At 40.5% G+C, this 21,246-nt stretch overlaps 1 protein-coding gene across 6 annotated transcripts in view; it reads left to right on the forward strand.

The window, feature by feature from the left end:
- EYS (eyes shut homolog) overlaps positions 1 to 21,246 on the forward strand; it is a 539,265-nt gene that overhangs the window by 419,852 nt on the left and 98,167 nt on the right. For all 6 annotated transcript variants that reach the window (XM_032961555.2, XM_032961552.2, XM_032961557.2 and 3 more), the window contains 4 exons: positions 943 to 1,145; positions 8,542 to 8,666; positions 11,138 to 11,262; positions 12,304 to 13,261. In XM_032961555.2, the coding sequence (XP_032817446.2) occupies positions 943 to 1,145; positions 8,542 to 8,666; positions 11,138 to 11,262; positions 12,304 to 13,261 (1,411 nt within the window). The remainder of the gene's footprint in view (positions 1 to 942; positions 1,146 to 8,541; positions 8,667 to 11,137; positions 11,263 to 12,303; positions 13,262 to 21,246) is intronic.

The following is a 21,246-nucleotide window of genomic DNA, read 5'->3' on the forward strand; positions in this document are numbered from 1 at the left end:
ATGTAGTAAACTCATTCACTGCTTTTATCCTACTTTGTGATTGTATGATCGATCAGTAGATCTGCACATTATCTCTCTTTTGTGAATCAAATTAGTGTTATCTTTGTGGCAAGTGATAGGTTGTTTTCATTATGAGAGAATGGTCCTGCACCATTGTGATGTGGCATTTTCGCCGCCTAACGTAACACTTTGTAGGCTTTCACGACCAGCATTGTGATGGCGATTGCTAATAGATTTTTGCTTCGGATAGTGAAAGTAAAATGTGTGTCGTAATAATAGTATTATCTCAATACAGGCAATTAATAAAGCTGTCACGTGAGCAAATGTGCCAATGTATTACTGCTTGAACATAAACGGTGTGTTGGAGAGCAATCCACAAGATTTAACAATCAGACACCGCTTGGTAAATTTGTGACATCTTACTCACACGATCTGACCCAAAAAGCCATTGATGGATTTCCACCACTAGTTCAGATCCACCAATAGTAATGAAAAGGAAGACGCATTGACAATGTTGACATACGCATGGAGATTCGCAAACCAGTCATCAGCGGGTGGATAAACACAATCATTCTTGTATGTTTCGAAAATCATGTGACTGTCCATCACACCTGCAGTATAGAAGCACACAAATACACTTCTTTTGCCTCTTTAATAATATAACTTAATAGTTGGCAAATGGCTGATGGATTTTATTAAACACTTCCAAGATCAGGAGCTGTTTGATTCTCCTGATTCTCCAAGGCCTGTGTGCTGGCATAATAGTACGTGGGTTCCAGACCGTTGAGCTTCGTATGAGACTAAAGCAAAAAAACCTGTTACCCCTCCCAGCAGCAGCAGCAGCAACAACAATAACAACAACAAAAAAACACAACCCTGTGTGATGATCTAAAATTGGCCAGGCAGAGAGCTCCTTGTCACTGCAATGTCCCGGTTTCCAAGGAATGCGACTTAAATCCGTGTCAACATGGAGGCAGCTGCCTGGACTCGAGCACAGCCTTCAGGTGCTCCTGTGCTCCGCCGGGCTACACGGGGACCGCGTGCCAAACGGACGTGTGCGCGGAGGGCTCGGAGCTCCACTCTCCAGCGCACTGTGAGCATGGGGACATTTGCCAAGAGGGCCCAGCTACGAACTACACCTGCAGGTAATTGAACTCGAATTATTATTATTATTCTTTTTAACCAGATAAGGCCCGCTGACCTGTATAGCTCTTTTTCAGAAGCGAACTGGCCACAAATGATAGTTTGACGAAGTGGCTTATCGCGTGGAAATTTATAGCAGCCAAATACTCTCAACGCATGTTCATTCGAAATGTGGATGGACAAACTGGAGGGCCTGTAGAAAAAATCCACACGACCACAAGGAGAACATGTAAACTCTAAATATACAGACATCAGGGTCGGAATCGAAGCAACGATCTCCTGTATACCGGGCGAGGTAGTTAACATCTCACCACCGTGAGCGCCCATGGTGGCGACATTACTTCACGTCTCTTCAATACCTTTCAGTTAAACCAGGTGAGAGACCACTCATTGTTTTGCCCTGTTACCGATTATATTCCATTTGTGCTCTCGGCCTCATGCCATGAGAGGGAATACGGATATGGAATTCACACGAGGCAGTGCATCATCCCGTCTGTTTGAGAATGGCCACGCAGAAGGACTTGTTTGCAACTTTAAAAAAAAATCCTTTCTAATTATTTTTTCTGTCAAACCAATAGGTATTTTTTTCCCCAAACTTTAAAAGCAAATTTAGTTTGACGATTACTTGGTTGCCCCAATCAACTCATTATATTGGGGACCCCTGTTTACTCATGGTGTACTGCCAGAATCAGAACCCAGTATCTCAGAAGTGTTATACAGCTCTTTTTCAGAAACGTCCTGGCCACAAAAGACAGCTCAACGAAGTGGCTTATCATGTGGCAATGTAAAGCAGCCAAATGCTCTAAACGCTGTGGTCATATGAATGACCACAGTTTTGTGGGGATAATTACTGTATATACAGCTGTATCAGGTAGTTGCATTAATCTCCATATATATAAAAGGCAAAGTTGTGATTATGTGTGTCTGTTCAAAATGTTTAGTGTACTTCCAGACATGCAACAAACAAGAAATTTGCCATGTGGGTACTTTCCAGACTGTACACCATTCAAAAATTATAAAAAATACACTTTTGTATATTTTTTTTTGGGGGGGGAGCTCAATAATGCATATTTTTGCACGCCAAGTGAGCTGTGACGTCAAATCTGTCACGTGACCCGCACATGTGGAAGCGTAACGCATTGTAGTGTAGTGGTGAGCGCGCTGCGCTACGAACCCGGCGACCCGAGTTCGATTCCCGCTCACGGCCACCACTGCTGACGATTATTTTTACCGGTCCTGGGCCTCCCCTTGGTCGACTCAGCATCAAACGAGTAACTGGTGTGTGGTGTGTGAACATCGCCACTGGGGAGACAAAGGCGGCTGGGCGTGGTGAATCCAAGTCCCGGGCGAAGCCGGGTAGCACAGCTAGTTATATAAACATTAATTTGCAAAAGGCTGATAAAACACAAAAAGGCATTTTATATCTATCAAATATATAATGTTTAACTTTTTATACATTATTCTGTCACAAGTGCAGTTACTTTTAGCTCGTGAGTCACCATGAAACTAATAACATGTTTTATGTTGGACAGAAGCTTGGACAATTAGCATAATATGACTCAAATACATATAGTGTACTCCCGTGTTGGCAATTATATATCTGTTTTTTTTACTTTTGATGAAATCTTCACATCTTAGACATATCACCAGGTCAATGACAACACAAATCCCATCAACATTGGGTTATTTTTTTTAGAGCTCTAAGTATAAATAGAAGATTAACATTAGCCACGCGTTTGCAAATTATTGTTATTTATTATTATTACATAATGCATGCCAAATGTAACAATTTCCTTTAAATGCTATTTATTTTAAAACTCAAAAGTAGTATCTGAACACTTCCACATTTTTATAAAGCATTTCTTACGTACAGTACACATTTAGTTATGTTTTCATGTTTCTATTGTAGTGATTGCACCTTTACTTTAAATATATGATCAAAGGTTGCTGAATAATTATTTTTACATTTTTTTATTTGTATAGCTTGCTGAGACAATGATTCACATTGACAATTTCATCTTTTCACTTGGTGATCAGTTGTATAGTTTTCAGATGTCTGCAATTAACACTACACATTTCAACCTGAACACAAATGTACGAAATTGCTACGCTGATGAAGCACGCGTGTAAACTTACGAATAAATAAAATCACTGCTTGGAATAAATATGAAAAGCTGATAAGATTATTTTTTTGGATGCCCTGGGCTTTATTTTTCTGAGATCCTTAAGAATCTGGAGGCCTTGTTATAGCACAGACATGCTGTATCACTCATGTTTTTTTTCTTCCCCTGACCCCTGTCAATGTTCAGAAGAAATGTCACACCAAGAGCCATGGGATATCAGCTGCTGAGGGATTAATAATGCAATCTGCTCCGTACATGATGCACAATTCCCTGAACATTATTTTTTGAAACATTGCGATTAACTTGATTGATTAACCGCACAAGATGAATGGCTTGTTGAATTAGCCATGATGTTATCGCACCATTTTAATTTAGGCTTGTTTAATGAACAGAATGTGTGGCGGAAGTCGAGTAATTTAATTTTTTGTTGGGGCACGGGGGGGGGGGGTCTTGAGATTCCTGCACTCGAGAGAGAGAGAGAATGCTCCGGGCATGGGTCTAAATGTAGGCAGGGTTTCCAATATTCAGTGGCAGTCACTACAACAATCGTGGGATTTAAACAATGATTTAGTTGAATGCTGAAGAAAATTAAACATTTTTCAACCAAATTTCTATTTTTTGCCTAGTTGGTATTTTGAAGGTTACTGATACAAAGCACTCCTACCCGCCGCGTGATGCTATACACTTAAATTATTTATGATGTCAGTATATTTATAAGCATATGCGTGTACAGTGAGGGAAACAAGTATTTGATCCCCTGCTGATTTTGAACGTTTGCCCACTGACAAAGAAATGATCGGTCTATAATTTTAATGGTAGGTTTATTTGAACAGTGAGAGACAGAATAACAACAAAAAAATCCAGAAAAACGCATGTAAAAAATGTTATGAATTGATTGGCATTTTAATGACGGAAATAAGTATTTGACCCCCTCTCAATCAGAAAGATTTATGGCTCCCAGGTGTCTTTTATACAGGTAACGAGCTGAGATTAGGAACACACTCTTAAAGGGAGTGCTCCTAATCTCAGCTTGTTACCTATATAAAAGACACCTGTCCACAGAAGCAATCAATCAGATTCCAAACTCTCCACCATGGCCAAGACCAAAGAGCTCTCCAAGGATGTCAGGGACAAGATTGTAGACCGGCACAAGGCTGGAATGGGCTACAAGACCATTGCCAAGCAGCTTGGTGAGAAGGTGACAACAGTTGGTGCGATTATTCGCAAATGGAAGAAACACAAAAGAACTGTCAATCTCCCTCGGCCTGAGGCTCCATGCAAGATCTCACCTCGTGGAGTTGCAATGATCATGAAAACGGTGAGGAATCAGCCCAGAACTACACGGGAGGATCTTGTCAATGATCTCAAGGCAGCTGGGACCATAGTCACCAATAAAACAATTGGTAACACACTACGCCGTGAAGGACTGAAATCCTGCAGTGCCCGCAAGGTCCCCCTGCTCAAGAAAGCACATATACATGCCCGGCTGAAGTTTGCCAATGAACATCTGAATGATTCAGAGGACAACAGGGTGAAAGTGTTGTGGTCAGATGAGACCAAAATGGAGCTCTTTGGGATCAACTCAACTCGCCGTGTTTGGAGGAGGAGGAATGCTGCCTATGACCCCAAGAACACCATCCCCACCGTCAAACATGAAGGTGGAAACGTTATGCTTTGGGGGTGTTTTCTGCTAAGGGGACAGGACAACTTCACCACATCAAAGGGACAATGGACGGGGCCATGTACCCTCAAACTTGGGTGAGAACCTCCTTCCCTCAGCCAGGGCATTGAAAATGGGTCGTGGATGGGTATTCCAGCATGACAATGACCCAAAACACACGGCCAAGGCAATAAAGGAGTGGCTCAAGAAGAAGCACATTAAGGTCCTGGAGTGGCCTAGCCAGTCTCCAGACCTTAATCCCATAGAAAATCTGTGGAGGGAGCTGAAGGTTCAAGTTGCCAAACCTTAATGACTTGGAGAAGATCTGCAAAGAGGAGTGGGATAAAATCCCTCCTGAGATGTGTGCAAACCTGGTGGCCAACTACAAGAAACGTCTGATCTCTGTGATTGCCAACAAGGGTTTTGCCACCAAGTACTAAGTCATGTTTTGCAGAGGGGTCAAATACTTATTTCCCTCATTAAAATGCCAATCAATTGATAACATTTTTGACATGCGTTTTTCTGGATTTTTTTGTTGTTATTCTGTCTCTCACTGTCAAAATAAACCTACCATTAAAATTATAGACTGATCATTTCTTTGTCAGTGGGCAAACGTACAAAATCAGTTGGGGATCAAATACTTTTTTTCCTCACTGTACATGTTAAACTGCAGCATTATTTATTTAATTGGTATTGATTGCATATGCATTTGGTTTATATATTAGCAAATTGCTGCAAGAAATGTAAGACATCGTGCTTGATTGGCTCCATATTTCATCACGCAATGATGATGATTATGCTCAAAATATGGAAAAATTTCGAAGCTAAGAAGTATATAAATAATGGAATATAACAAGTAATTTTATCCGTACTACGATTCTGCAGGCCCGATAATACATTTTGTAAGTGCTTTCAGAAACAGGTTAGCAATAAAATGCACTTCCAGATTAGAATCCTTCACAGAGATGTGGCTGGCATATTTCATTTCAGCATCGTCAAAAGCTTTGTGTGCACCTAAGAAAACACCAAAATGTTAGAGTGTGTTTGTAGAAAATGCTTTGAATTAAAATTATATTTTATTTTGTTAGTACCAGGCTAGATTGTCTACAGTTGATAAATTCTGTTTGCTTTCAATTATTAGAATGATAAATTTTCAGGGAGTATTGCTTCGGCTCATAAAACCAAATGGTGCTCTGGAACATATTGAAGCAACTGCATTTTTAATATGTAGCATATATGTTCATGCAAATTATGCTTTATTTATAGCAAGGTGAGTGCCCATCGAGACCATTCTCTTCTACTAGGGAGGGACACCCAGGGAATATGAAAGGAAATGCATTTCAAAAGATAAACGTTACACATTTAGTAAAAAATTTAAGCTATTAGTGGTCAAATAAAACAGTGAATACATTTTAAAAACATCCAAATAAGCACATTTATATCGTACATATTGATTTGATAAAAGACACAATCATACATCGAAATAACATTTCACAACCTTGCTGAACAAAGGCCTCCTAGAAGTGTGTCGGTTATGGGGGTTATGTGGCCATACTTCCCCATGCTGGTCAGTGTGGGTTGGTGAAACGGTGGGACCGCATGATTGGTTACTTGCCCCTGATGTTAGCCATGGCCAGGAATCAAACTCAGGTATTCACCGAGTGGTACACTAACCAATGCATTGTCACTCTGCTGAACGTAAGTGTGTTAAACTTCTTTTGCACCGTGCATAGCCAACCGTGCTAATAGGAGGCGTGAAACTCACAGATATCATCCATTAAAAATAAAACAATTGTACAGAAAAGCGTTAGTTATGAGAACATGTCACAGCTCCAGTAAATTATAATCCAATTTGAATTAACTATGCTTGGAGTAACTTCCAAAGTAATGAGTAAACTCAAATACCAATCATGTTAATGAATGTTAACTATAACAATAATTTTGATTTAAAGCTTTCGTGATTGCAGGGATTCATATTCTTGGTTCTTTCGGTAAAGTCACGTAGAAGGGAAACAATACAATAATAAAAATAAAAAACAATAAAATTCTCCCGACGTTTCGACTGCAACACAAGCAATCATCGTCAGATGTGAAAACCACAGCAAGATGATGATTGCTCGTGTTGCAGTCGAAACGTCGTGAGAATTTTATTGCTTTATATTTTTATCATTTTATTGTTTCCCTTCTACGTGATACTCTGTTTTTTTCGGTAAAGTCGTGTAGGTAAAAATAATAATAAATCAAATAAATGAAAATTTAATTAAATCACGACGTTTCGGGTGCAACACAAGCGTCCTTCTTCACGTGACTTTACCGAAAGAACCAAGAATATAACAATAATTGTTAATTCATTCTCAGCCTTCTCGCCGTTGGCTCCACCTGTTTACCTTTCTTGTACATTGCACTCCCATCGTGTTTTTGTATCGTCAGTTGCTGTAACGTTCTTACCCGCCCGACTGGACATCTGTGAAAAAAAGAGCTTTATAGATCATCGGATTCCTCCACTATAAATACATATTCTGATTCTAAAAATATTCTAAATGCATTTCCGTGTCACGCTAAACACGATTAATAATACTGTCATCAATGTTTACTTTGCTTTGTAGTGGCTGTATATGGAATTTGGTCCTTATATATAATTAAGGTACAGCGTTGTGGGATGCTATTATCATGCATGACGCTATATCCAATGAAGGTATTATTATCAAATTAATGATCGTCATTAATTAGAATCGAGATATCCATTGGCATTTAGCTCCTGAACATATTTCCCATACACAAGAATATTATCCATTATTATGCACTATTCATTATAATTAATTATAGTTGTGTGCCTATGCATTTCAACATGTTTCAGAGAAGTGCAGAATAACTCGTTGAAGACGAATACATCGGGGAGAGAGCCCTTGCAGTTCGTGGGCATGTCTGGCGCACTGCAAATAATTAACGAATATAAAATACGAGCATTGAATAATATTGCGTGCAATTAATCGCCAAGACATTTATTTAACATGCATTACTTATTAACTAAATATTTACATTGTAATATTTACAACGTGATAACACTTACATCGCTAATGTACAGTTTAAGCTGAGTCACTATTATCATGAAGTCGAGGGGCAAAGGCTGCGATTCACTGGATGTAGAAGGCTGAACAGATATTTATGACGTGCTTGAAGACTTTATCAATTTTTTTAGAGTTACGTGAATGTATTTGTCGAGTTTCACACGAGACGTAAAATTGCTAATGCGCACATGCAAGCCATCCCCTGCCGCGCATGGTGTTCAAGTGTGAACATTGTTTAAGTTTACGTTTTTTTTTTAATTTGCTTATGTACTTATTTATTATAAATAATAATGCATTTATGTTTCCAAGAATAGTCTTGTGGCTTAACCTGAATTGCAGTTTACTCGAGTCTGGCTTCAAGAGGCTTTTGTAAACGGTTTGATCACTTTAGCCACTCATTAATTCCTGCAACAAATTACAAAACAGGATAATTACATATCCTGTAAAATGCCAACTAATCCTGTGCTAGTACCAGACATCTTGACCTTGCTTTGCTTGTAAAATAGATATTGATTTTCAATGGCTTGTGTTCTTATTTTTGTTTAAGATGTTTGCCTGGGTACGTGGGTACTCATTGTGAGTTGGAGACCCATGAGTGCGAGTCCAGCCCTTGTGAAAACGGAGCCACGTGTCGTGACCTGGTGAATGGATTTACATGCGTGTGTGCCATTGGTGAGTAAATGTGCACAGCGTGGGCATTCACACAGTATGGTGGGGTCACTAAAAGTCAATATATTTTCCTGCTACAAAATCACCCTGAATGCACTCAATCTCGGTGGCTTTCTGAAGCTGGGCAGGTTGAGCCCGTGTAGTAATTGTATGGGACACTAACCTGGGAATACCAGGTGTTGTAAGCAAGGGCTGCGAGGTGGCCATGAGATGGCATCATGGCAATACACGTTTTAAATCTGCGTGGATATTTTAGCGTTGTCCTTCTCATCGTATGTGTATGTTTTCTCCGGATACTATGTTTGCTGACGAACCGGCTAAACATCTCAATGCAATATCCTCCTGAAAAAATTGTATAGAGACTCAAGGTGGTAATTATTTATGTCCCACATAGTAGTTATTTTTTTTACTCTGTAGCAATGATGGACTGAGTTAATTCCTGACCATAATTTTAATTGTGAGCCAAGTCTTGTAATTAAAATGCTATTTGCTGATGTATTATTTAGTAATAATCATATACGTACCTTACTGTTAACGAAAAACAATTCTAAGTGTTCCCGCACTGTTGATGGCCCTGAGCCAGAGGTGGAAATTCCACATTGCTACGGTCAGGGCCCATTGATTTCAGAGAAGCTTCTACTTCGATCTAAAAGTATCCAGCTTATATGCAACATAAATGGCGCAGTTATTCATCATCTGAAAATGTCTCTGCTGTTCACCGCAGTTTATCTTGGCTACGATGCATTGATGACCACACAATGTCGAAAAGCACACGGTCTGCTTGCTCATGGACTCTAAAGCATCTCATGGCACTCGTAAGGGTCAGTTACTCCATGCCAGTGCCACAGCCAAATTAACCACCCATAATAAATAGGTGGCATGGGCCTGAATTGGAAAGTGCCCAGCTTGTGCATGTTAACATGCAGCTTAAGTGGGGTGGGGGGGGTGGGGTGGAATTAATGGAGCATTTTTATTGGTGCCTCTACAAATCCAAGAAGGACATTCCAGGAGGCATGTCGAAAGAGCAGCACTAAATAACAGACAGTGCTAAACCTGCCTCTGATAGAGATGACTGTTTGGCAGTGGTGAACATATGCTATTGCTCTAATGAGAATGTACGAGTCCTGGGTCTTCTGAAAAAAAAGTATGTTATTCGGTTTTCTAACAGTACCACAGCACTGTACGAAAACATTAAGCAGCATGGATATGTGAGCATGTGTAAGTGTAGCTAAATCTGGCCTGACTTGGCCATTCCCTTTAGGTTGGCATAGCCTAAAATGAATATATGGTGCAGCATGTTGTTATTAGCAAGGTGATTAGACGTACGTTATCATTGGTATTATTCCTGCGTGAAACACTCATTTTTAAATACAACATTTTCACTGGAAGGGATCTCAGAGGTAGCTCTGTGATATCCGCTTCCATGGGCCATTCTCTTACACCAAGGGATGCGTTGCTCTGCGAGAGATCTGGGGGGAATGCGTCCTATTCATGACGTGACAATGACAGCAGAATCAAGATAACATTGGTGAAATGTTCTTCTCAAGTAACAAAAAAGCACACACAATGTTGACACCACGACCTTGAAAAGTTGTTTGGTTTTCTTTCAAAAACGAAACACAATACATACCCCCCCCCCCCCCCATTGTATTATGGACCTTACTGCTTAAATATAAGTCCATCACTATGTCCACATTTGACCGAAATCACCCAGAGGTTAGTGACCAAGGGGAAAATCTAAAACCAGAAAGTGGGATACAGTGAGAGGAGACCTTAGAGGTCAAATGAAACAGCTGGAGATGGAGATGTTGTGGCAGTAACGCCGTTGACCATGATGATATATGGATGGTGAATTGGGATCTGCAGATTAAATGCGCCTTATAAATTCACATTACTATTATCATTGATATCTTAACTTGAAGCACATGTTTCATTTGCTCATGAGTTTCTCAACACCCATAACAATGCATTTTGCACTGTATTTTGGGAAAAAAGCTGTGGTTAGTATAAAATATATTTAGTCAATAAAAAATTGAATGGTAAAAATGTATCTGTCTAAGTGTAACATTAAACCATAATTTTAAACCCAGTTCATTGCTGCGTCTTCAATTGTGTTATTTCCTTGGTCATATGTGAATGTTGTACAATGCCCCCGTGTTATGCTGCGCATGCTTGCAAAAAAGAGAATCATTTAAAATTGCAATGGCGTTATTTCATTTCCTTTAAAATGTGTTATTACATTTTAGGCGATGGCTATGGGAATGATATTTATTCCTATAAAGGGAATTGTGGTATGTTTATAGCACGACATATGCTTCTATTTGCTACAGATAAGGGGTTATAAAATAAAAAACAACATTAAATCCGATATGAGGATACGATTTTCTATAGCCAAGTCGCAAAATGTTTTGAAGTACCATTAACATTTTTATGGCATACTTTCGATCTGTTTGTTCACCAACCTTCCCTGCCAGGATTTTCTGGCGATCGCTGTGAAGTGGATGCAGATGAGTGTCTCACCAATCCCTGTGTTAATGGCGTGTGTCAGGAGGGCAAAAATGAACTGGGATACCTATGTTATTGTCTCCCCGGATATCTGGTGAGCCTAAATCTCCTCTACTGCATCCTGACTAATTGATCTCACGAACCAACTTTCATTTGCACTGAACTATCAAGGCGTGGACACAGCCAATATCCGCATCGGTCACTGAAATTATCATGCACTTACACTCTAACTCCACTGAGTTTGAAAAGCGAACAGTGAGCACTGGTAATTTTTTTTTAAAATAAACATTACAGCATATCAACTGCTTTTGATCTAATGCAATCTTTGCACACTATGAGACCTCCTTTGCCAGTAGCAAGATATAGTAATAGGTTTTAACCCTTTTATCTGGAACCAAAACTGACACCTTTATACAAGGGATCATGTTTACAATAACCACAATACAAGTAGTCAAAATGCAAACAGAAAGAAACAACTCTGATAATGATGTGCACTGTCCTTGAAATTGATTGGTCCACACCCGAGACAGCTTTTCTTAGAGCCTAGTCTCACACTGGTGTTGGACCAGATGACGCCAGAAGGTGCCAGATAAAAGGGTAAAAACCTATTACTATATCTTGCTACTGGCAAAGAAGGTCTGCCTTCTGGCGTCATCTTTGCACACTTATATTAGGGTTTCAATGGAATGCAATTTTTTCAGACCAACTCTGTGGGTCGCATCGATTTGTGAGGCTACACTTTTACTGACGACTGTCTGTGCACTTGACACGGGTTGAGGTTTTGTTTGTAAAAAATAAATGCGACAAGGATACGTTGCCTGGAAGGCCCCATTGGATTGTACAAATGGAGTTAGCAAAACTGTCCAAATGGGGATAGAATAGATGATAAACAAAACACAAAATAGGTTGGGAAGAACGAGGTGAAATAAAATTCGTAATTTTATCGTGAAAATTCACGAATTCCTCCAGGATATATAATGACTGGCCTATTGTATATTAAAAAAAAAATGCTTACACGTGCTGTTTAAGTTGCTATGTTATATCAGTGTGTCCCACGTTCTGGTATTGTAAATGTAACCATTTAATCGATTGGAAACATTTCCAATACATGTATTCCATTTGTTATCTCCCACAGGGTTTGAACTGTGAATTCAACTATGATGACTGTCTTATTGAAATATGCCCCGAAGGATACCTTTGTAAAGACGGCCTTAATAATATCACTTGTGTGTCAGAGCCTTCCAGTTTAATGCCTGACATCAAACCGAATTTTGCATCGCATATTGATCCGCAGAGTGTGTTCCCAATCATGGAGCAATCTTCTGGACCAATTGAGAAATCTTTACTCAATGTATTATTTACCCTGCAGCCTTCCATTTCAATGGCGAGAGCATTGAAACAGACAAATTCGGGATCAACCGATATGTTGATGACATCACCGTCGGAGCTGTTCCCCTTTCAATTTAACGATTTAGATTCAACAACGCCAACGACGCAGAGTGTAATATCTACAGAAGTGACTTCCGATCAGACACCCTCCAAGACCACACAGCACCTTGACAACATGCGTAGGAATTTCATTTCACCGTTCAACAAATGCACGACAACCGCCGTTTTCGATGAGGAATTTCCAGGATCGCATTCGTGGCCTGGTGCCAATTCAGGGATGCACATAACGCGTCCGCTTCCGTTCACGGAAGAACCAAAGACCTTGCCAGCGGTCGCCAGCTTAGAGAAACCAATGACCGATCGGCGAGCATCTTCACAGTTTCCTTCAACCGGCGCTGTGTCAAGTGCAGCGGACCCGCCATCGTCACCCGGTTGGGCAGCCACCCGAGCCGTTAAACCTTCAGCTGTGACATTAAGTTATCGTCAAAGGGACGGCACAGTGGCCAGCCAAGAGCAGGCCGGTCACTCCTCGTCTCCGACAGAACCCGTCCTCCCATCCTTCCAGATCAGCGCTCAGCTGAGGAGCGATATTGAGCGAGACCGTTATGTGTGGTTGCGTCCGTCTCTGCAAGCCGCGTCCACGGAGATGTTTCTCCCAGGGGATGCTTCCGTGTTGCCGGAGCGAATCTCCGCGCGTGCTGCTGGTAGGTCCGGGAATGGGAGCTCTTTAACACGCGTGTCTTTATAGCTAAGGTCACGCGAGCCTATGTCATTAACGGCAGGCCTCTAATGCGAAGGATCTTTTTTTTTCATGAGACGTTATACGTATGAATTTTAATGCACGATATTGTGAAAAATGCCATGTGAAACAGTTAAGTCAGTATGTATATGTTAATGTTCTGTTTCTTTGGTTAATGTATGTCGTGTGTATTGCACGTGTGTCTGTGTGAATGTATGAATGCAAAATGCCACCGCGATCTAAAACCAAGATGTACATTGTCGAACGTTTCGTTTACAACATTTTAATGACCAAATCCTAACCATGTTTTTTGAAGCTGCAAAACAAGTACATTCTGGCAAATGCCACCTTAGTATATTTTACTATGTTGAGCAATGCCATCATTTAACAGAGGACACTGACCACGTCTCATACAATATGCACACAGTACAGTACTTATTGAAATGCAGAGGTGAACAATAGCGGGATTGCAATCGATGCCTTTGGAAATCTGCATGCGATAATGGAGTGCAACACAGTGATTGTCATATACCACCATCTGTCGCACGTGGATTGTGAACGTCGACTTTGACCGAGGACAGTTCAACGAAATAGGAGCGGTGCACACCTTCAATGACACCGAGAGGCCAACAGATGGGAACACGTGGGAACCGAGAATGAATACAGCTCAGAGGCATCGCCAAGTGGGTTTGGGTAGGACACATCAACAGAAGGGACGAAGGCCGATGGATGACAGAATGGCAGACAAAGTAGTGGTTAATGCAGACTTGATGCCTTGCAAATGGGGACATATTTGTTTGTTTGAACATCTTAACACCTGTTTTTTTTGCCATAAAAGGTTAAAAACCTTTCCTTAAAGTAGATATTGACCACTCCAGACAGGGAGCAGTGGAATTAGTTTATGCACAGGCGTGCAATGAATTGTGGCATCGAGGATAGTGAGGGATTTTGACTGTGCAGAATGACCTTAAAAATAATGTGTTATATTTTACCCAAGGACGCCTCACTGAGTCTGACGGCTCTCCTAGCATACAATACTGTGTTCCTTCCCTTCACTTCCCCTCTTTGTTTCCTTATTAGTCCAAAACACAGGACTTACTTGCACCTGTACCTAACCTTTTTCGAGCACCCCTTGCTCTCATATGATATTTGTTCTGTTTTTTTTTATTCCAGTGTGTTTCGTTTACGATCATTAAATACCTCGTCTGTTAGTTGCGCAATATTCCTTAAGGACCCTGCACTCGTTCTCTGTAACATTGATGCTTTTGTCTTTTCTTTGTTGTTGTTGTTGTTGCTGTTGTACTTGGATCTCCCTTTTGTAAAAGAAAAAAAAAAGGCCAGACAACTGACTAAACGGGATTATCCATGTAGAAAATCAAAGTCAACTAAACTCAAGTGAGAGGATACCACGTGCAATGCACACAAGCGGCACAGATACTCGAGTGCCGTTACTGAGCGTGGGCTCTGTTCTTTGTGTACGGGTTTCGCTTCCGCTTCGCGCGATGGCTCGTGCAATACGAGCCGTTTGCCGATTCTGATGAAGGTTTCGGTGAAATGACAGGGTTATTATGGTAAAGATGTTTTATCCCCCCCCCCCCCCCACCACTGCCTTTGGTGGCCTGTGAGAGCCGAAGATAAAACGCTTTAATATTCTGCAAAGGGCCTCGATGTGCCATCTCGGGCATAAAAGCAGGTTTCCATCACAGCCATGCAATGATATCCATTATGACCACAGTGGCTTTTTCGTACTCTGTGGCAGATATTGGCCAAAAGTACAATGTTTTTGGGATTTAGTTTGGAACACAGCGATATTGCCGTTTAAGCAAACTTAAATCCAGAAGCGTGGCACACTTTGTACTTTCTACTCTTCTGTAGTTTGTATTCGTTGAAAACTATATTCTAAAACCTCCCCACATTGCACTGACCTTTTAATATTTTTTTTATACACAACCCAGGATATTTTTATTTGAAAGATATTTTCTTGACTCGATATATCAGTCTTAATGTTTCATATACGTCAAATTATTTCCCCACTCAAACTAGAATAGGTCAGTGCTCAAGTCTAATGACAGCACAAAATTCTACATTCTCATGGAAGTGGCTATGGTTAGGATTACGAACGGCCTTCATTTAGTATCGTGCATGCTATTTAATTAAGTTTTTGTAATTTTGACTTCTATGATTTTGAATGTGTACCGGATAATGAAATGTTTTATAAAACTATCTACTCTCAGGAGGTGTGATACGTCGCGTTAGTTTGACCGCTGTAGCCTTGAGCATTTACATTGAATCGTCGGAGCTTAAAAGGCATGGTTCAGTCTGACCCGGGCAACATTCAGCTTATGTGAAGGCACTTTTTTCTTCATTTTATTAAACTAATACCTATTATTGGCGGCAACATTATTTTTTCCGGATGTGGCCATGTCTTAGCGAGTGCACGCAGTGGCTCTCTGCTTCACTCATCTGTCACTCATCCTTCACTCATCTGTCACTCATCTGTCACTCATCGCTTCCTGAGCACCACTGCTATGTGGCACTCTCACGCGGCAGACTCCATTTTGAGATCCTTGGATGAAGTGCGCCATACAAATGTAAATTGTGATTATTTTTTTTACCATGGTGTCAAATGTATATATTGAAATCACGATTTTGTAACTAAAAGTAAACCTAAAGGTGCCATTGATTTTAATGTTCACGAACTACAACCCGGAGTTAAAGAGCTCCCTTTGATATAAACCTTACATAACGCGTGGAAAAAAACGATCGGGATACAGACATACATTTATAATAACTTTTGATAATACTATTTATATCTCACTCTCTCCCTGAGAGATAAACTATTTTTTTTTAAATCAATTTATGAATCAAATAATGATGTCTTGGTAGATTCTATGTGATCAAGTAAAAAATAAACCAATCTGATCTGCCAATCAGGACGTAATCCGATAACAACATTAGGTCATGTTCCAATTTTGATCACCAATATTAAATCGTGTGCTACTGCTTTAAACTATGAACGAGTTGATATATGGGAACAAAAACAGTCGGATAGAGTGGTTGTCAATTTCCTTTATCAAATTCCTTTTGTGTTTATGGGCACAAAACTTTGGGAACACAATGCAGTTAAAAAAAAATCATCTGGGGATTTTTCTCCCTTTAGTATCCCATTCGCACTGTTGGTACATGTGACCTTTTATCACATGCTTACAATATTGATTTGCTTGACCCAAGTCTTCCTTGAATATCGAGACTGAATGGCCTCTTACCTGGTCATAAATAAAGTAAATGAATGAACAATCAAATATTGTTATGTCACGATACAAAGAAATGTCAATTCAGAACTCACGCAGAGAGCCGTTAGTGTCACACTATCTCGTGTGAGAGAATGGCTGGAGAAGGTGATGGCCGAGAAAATACTTCTCAAGTTCTTTCGGCAACCTCTCATCAAACAGTTGGTGACGCATTCTTGTATAGCCCCCGAAAAAAAGTGTCTACTGCAAGGCATTCAAACTGAAAATATTCATCCAAATCTATTAAAGTAATAACACGATGTAATACAACTTTTGTTCCTGGGTCGTAAGTGTTATTTCGTAATTGCTTATGCCTAAAAAGTATAAAAAGGGCTATTATTCCCCACAAACTTTTATTTTGTGACCAGGACAGTGATATTTTGAAATGTGCTTATTTTCAATGAGAAAACAGGCAAATTTGTGTCTTTTCGTTCACATAAAGTAAAAAAAAACAACATTAATCAAAATTAACATGTATTAATACTAAAGTAATAAAAAATTACTACAAAAGATTTAGAAGTGAGTAGTTTTTCGAGATTTACGATTATGCTGTAAATCACTTTCACGAATCAGCCCCCAAATGTAGTCTCCCATCATGTTCTCATTATACTGTCCTTGGTAGTGGCGTTCAAAGTCCAGTCTATCCTGCTCCTCCTAGTACGCTCCCATGTTCTCCTTGAATTTATCAAGATGAGTATCAAAGACTTTGAGGAACATCCTACAGCCCATTGTGCCGTCTCAACCAGCTCCACATAGTTTTCGACCTTGTGATTGCCCAGGAAGCCACGAACTACTGCTACAAAGCTGTTCCAAGCCGCTTTCTCCTTACTAGTGAGCTTCTTGGGGAATTCATTGCACTCCAGGATCGTCTTTATCTGTGGTCCGACGAAGACACCGGCTTTGACCTTTGCCTCAGACAGCTCAGGTAAGAAGTCTTGTAGGTACTTGAAGGCTGCCGACTCCTTATCTACAGCTCTGACAAATTGTTTCATAAGGCCTAATTTGATGTGCAGTGGTGGCATCAGCAACTTCCGGGGGTCCACCAATGGCTGCCACTTGACGTTGTTCCTCCCCATAGAGAACTCGGTCCGCTGTGGCCAGTCGCGCCTGTGGTAGTGCGCCTTGGTGTCCCTGCTGTCCCAATGTCAAAGATAGCAGGGAAACTTGGTAAAACTGCCTTGGACACCCATCAGGAATGCCACTATTTTGAAGTCTGCGATGACCTCCCAGCCGTATTCATCATACTTCAAGGCGTCCAGCAAGGTCTTGATGCTGTTGTAATCCTCTTTGAGGTGCACCGAGTGAGCCAGGGGAAGAGACAGGTCCTTGTTACCATTATGGATCAGCACGGCTTTGAGACTCCTGGATGAGCTGTCAATGAAGAGGCGCCACTCATGCTGGTTACAGGTGATTCCGATTGCCTCGAACAGACTGGTCACATTGTGGCAGAAGCAGAGCCCATCTTGACGGGTGAAGAAGCTGCAAAAAGGTTGGTGACGCTTGCTCTGATCTGCGACTTGCACACTTTCATCCAACCAGTTCCACTGCTTGAGCCTAGACCTCAAAAGCTCGGAATTGGACTTGGTGAGACTTAAGATCTCTGATCAAGTCGTTGAGGTCTTTTTGGTTGGGGTAGTATGGATATCTCTCCTCAGCTCCACCTCTGAAATTGTCATCTGGATCTACAACGTCTTCCTCGCTCTCTGACTTGCTGCTCTCTTCTAAAGACGGCTGCTCTCTCTCCGGAGGAGTGGGTACGGGGAGCTCATGGCAGTGTGGCACCGGGGCGATGGATGAAGGAAGGTCTGGACACGTGATAGCAGGTGCATTCTTGCCAGTCCGACGTATGGAAGGGTCAACCATGCAGAAGTAGCAGTTGCTTGAGTGGTCAGTGGGTTCCCGCCAAATTTTTAGGATAGCGAACTTCATGGCTCTCTTTTCACCTCTGTACCATCCTACAAAAATATATTTATTTCACCCATGACTAATGTGTAAGAGATTCTCGCAACATTTTTCATATATGATATATATATATTTTCAGTAACAATGAAAACTCTAAAACATTTTAAATGAAACACTTTTACAATTTAATAAAAAAAAATTCTAACGTAAATTTCCGAGCAACAATTGTCCATTTTACCTTCCAGAGATTTTTTTGGATTGCTCGCAGGTGAAATGAGGTGCCCAGGGTTTGTCTTGATCCCTGACAGGCATGCCGAAATGTGCCTTGTAGGCCTCACATATCTTAGCAGATGCTTCCACAGATTACTTTGTCGCTCTTGTCTTGATAAATTGGCCACAGACATAGCAACATGCGTCTGCCGGATGCTTGCAGCCTCTTGATGCCATCTCAGAAAAATGCATATATGTATCTACTTAGGCAGCTGGAAGTAAACTGAACTGGTGGGCTGAAGGCCCCTGTATTTATACTATTATTGATATTACTGGAAAGTTCTGGAACGTTGTAGAAGTTACTCCAATTTTACTCAGCACTGAATCTATTTGGAATATTCTGGAAAATAGGTAAATTTCAAAATATCACTGTCTTGGTCACAAAAGCAAAGTTTGTGGGGAATAATAGCCATTTTCTGTACTTTTGAGGCATATGCTATTTGGAACACTGACTACCCAGGAACAAACAAAAAAACGTTACACAATGTAATTACGTGGTGTTTTTGTGGAAGTCATTGGTGACCTGGCTGATACTATCAACTCGCTACGCTTGATGACCCAGTTTTATCACAGGTGGCTGAAGCCTTGATTCAAACCCAGGATCTCTAATAGTTTACATGGCATTAGTCCTCTGAGCCACCCAGCCGACAGGTTCAAGTTTTTCTTATAAGTCGACTATAATTTGAGTGATAATTATGGGCACTATTAGATTGCTGCTTAGTACACTAAGTCACTAAAATCATAGGTCACTCTGGAGAATCCACCAATGCATGTCTGATTTAAATGTGTTGATCACCATCGTCATCATCATAACGCAATTAGCACACTGTTGGAAGTAAACAATGGTCTTCCTTTGGAGAAACTGTTCCCCTTCATGAGCATTTGACATTTCCACTCTGAAATGAATAACTGCCACTGCGTAGCTTGCTTGAGTAGAGATACATGCGGACTTATGGTATCTAATGGCAGACATGCTCGAACATTAGTTAATTCGTGACATTTTGTGCTTTACAAGGTGTCGTATTAACATTATTACAATTTAGATTTCATTAAATAAAAACACTTTTTTTTAGGTATATATGGCATTACTGTGTAATAATTGCTTTAAATAAAACATTTTTATTCGAACGTTATTGCACTTTACTGTTGACAGTAAATGTCTGCCTCTGTGATACAGTATACATGTATATATATTTTTGCACAAGGTCTCAGCGCTGAAGGGTTAAGCAATTGCTGATTGGTCACGGAGCCAGATGGTTCTCATAAATGTGCCTTGAAAATTCTCTTACGGCTCCCCTGTTTTGGGGACACCCAAAAGTCATCATGGCATTCAGAAAGAGAGATGGAACCCGTTAAATTTTTATTGCACACTTGGCCTGTAAAGAACAAGCCAGTCTATAAATATGTGTTTTATATATTTCTCTATATATGTACCGTTTTCTTTTTTACTTTTTAATCTCGCTCCTTTTACCAGATGCTATAGTTTGAAAGCATTGTTTAATATGTACTTTAAATGCTAAATTTAGTACTTGGAGAAGCCATATCAATAGGGGTATTGAATGTCTGTAGAAATATGACAATGTGGTTTTATAGCACAGTGACGTATTGGCATGAAGCCCAAAGCCCCTCTGTGCTTTTAGCGATTGTACCTTTCACTTCTCTTGGCAATGAAATAAATTTACCGGTAAACAATGAGATATTAAATTATCACATCAAAATCAGGGTTATGAGCTACTATAATGTATTATTGCATAGAAAATAAGACAAATTGTTAACTTTTTTGGAAGCGATATTTAAGAAAGAAAAAGGGTTGCAGTGCAAAACAGTAACAACAAAATCATCATCAGCTGATACCCAGGGGACTGAATATGAAATCTCCAAGTGTAGATGATTCATCACCACGCTCCAGTCATCACTTTGATTCTACAAGTAAAAAGCAACCGTTGACTTCATATTTAATCCCAGAGAGGCGATACAGGTCGTTAGTGGGCTTAGCGGATCTATCATGCTGTTTGGCATTGGGAGAGAGCTGCAGGCCACATTTTTTTTGCGTGGGTGGAAAGTAAGAGAACAAACACAAGAGAGAGCTTCCCGGGCAAATGCTTTTATGATTCACATGATGACTCTGCGCGAGATGCGGCGGGTTCATTTGCTCACAGAAAGTTTTGTGGACACTGCACCAGTGATCGTAGTGCTGCCATTACTTTTTTTCCCTGCACACACATTCTCATGTTTGTATACATCTCAGATGTCAAGCTATATTCCTTTGATATCATCTCATTTTATTTTTACAATACTGACATACAGGGGCCTGCCTTCTCGTCGTTTCCGTCCATTAGCCACGATGAACTGTGCACGTTCATCACCAGGGATTAAAGTAGCTGATCTGTCTGGCCTGAATACCACAGTGGAATCTGAGTGGAATCGGACCAATTCTGTGGATTGGGGACCGGCAGTACCATTCAATTGTGATGCTGACCTCCTGGAA

Source organism: Petromyzon marinus, chromosome 27 (genome assembly GCF_048934315.1).
Source record: "Petromyzon marinus isolate PM22_M1 ecotype Great Lakes invasive population chromosome 27, UKy_Petmar_22M1.pri1.0, whole genome shotgun sequence".
NCBI lineage: Eukaryota > Metazoa > Chordata > Hyperoartia > Petromyzontiformes > Petromyzontidae > Petromyzon > Petromyzon marinus.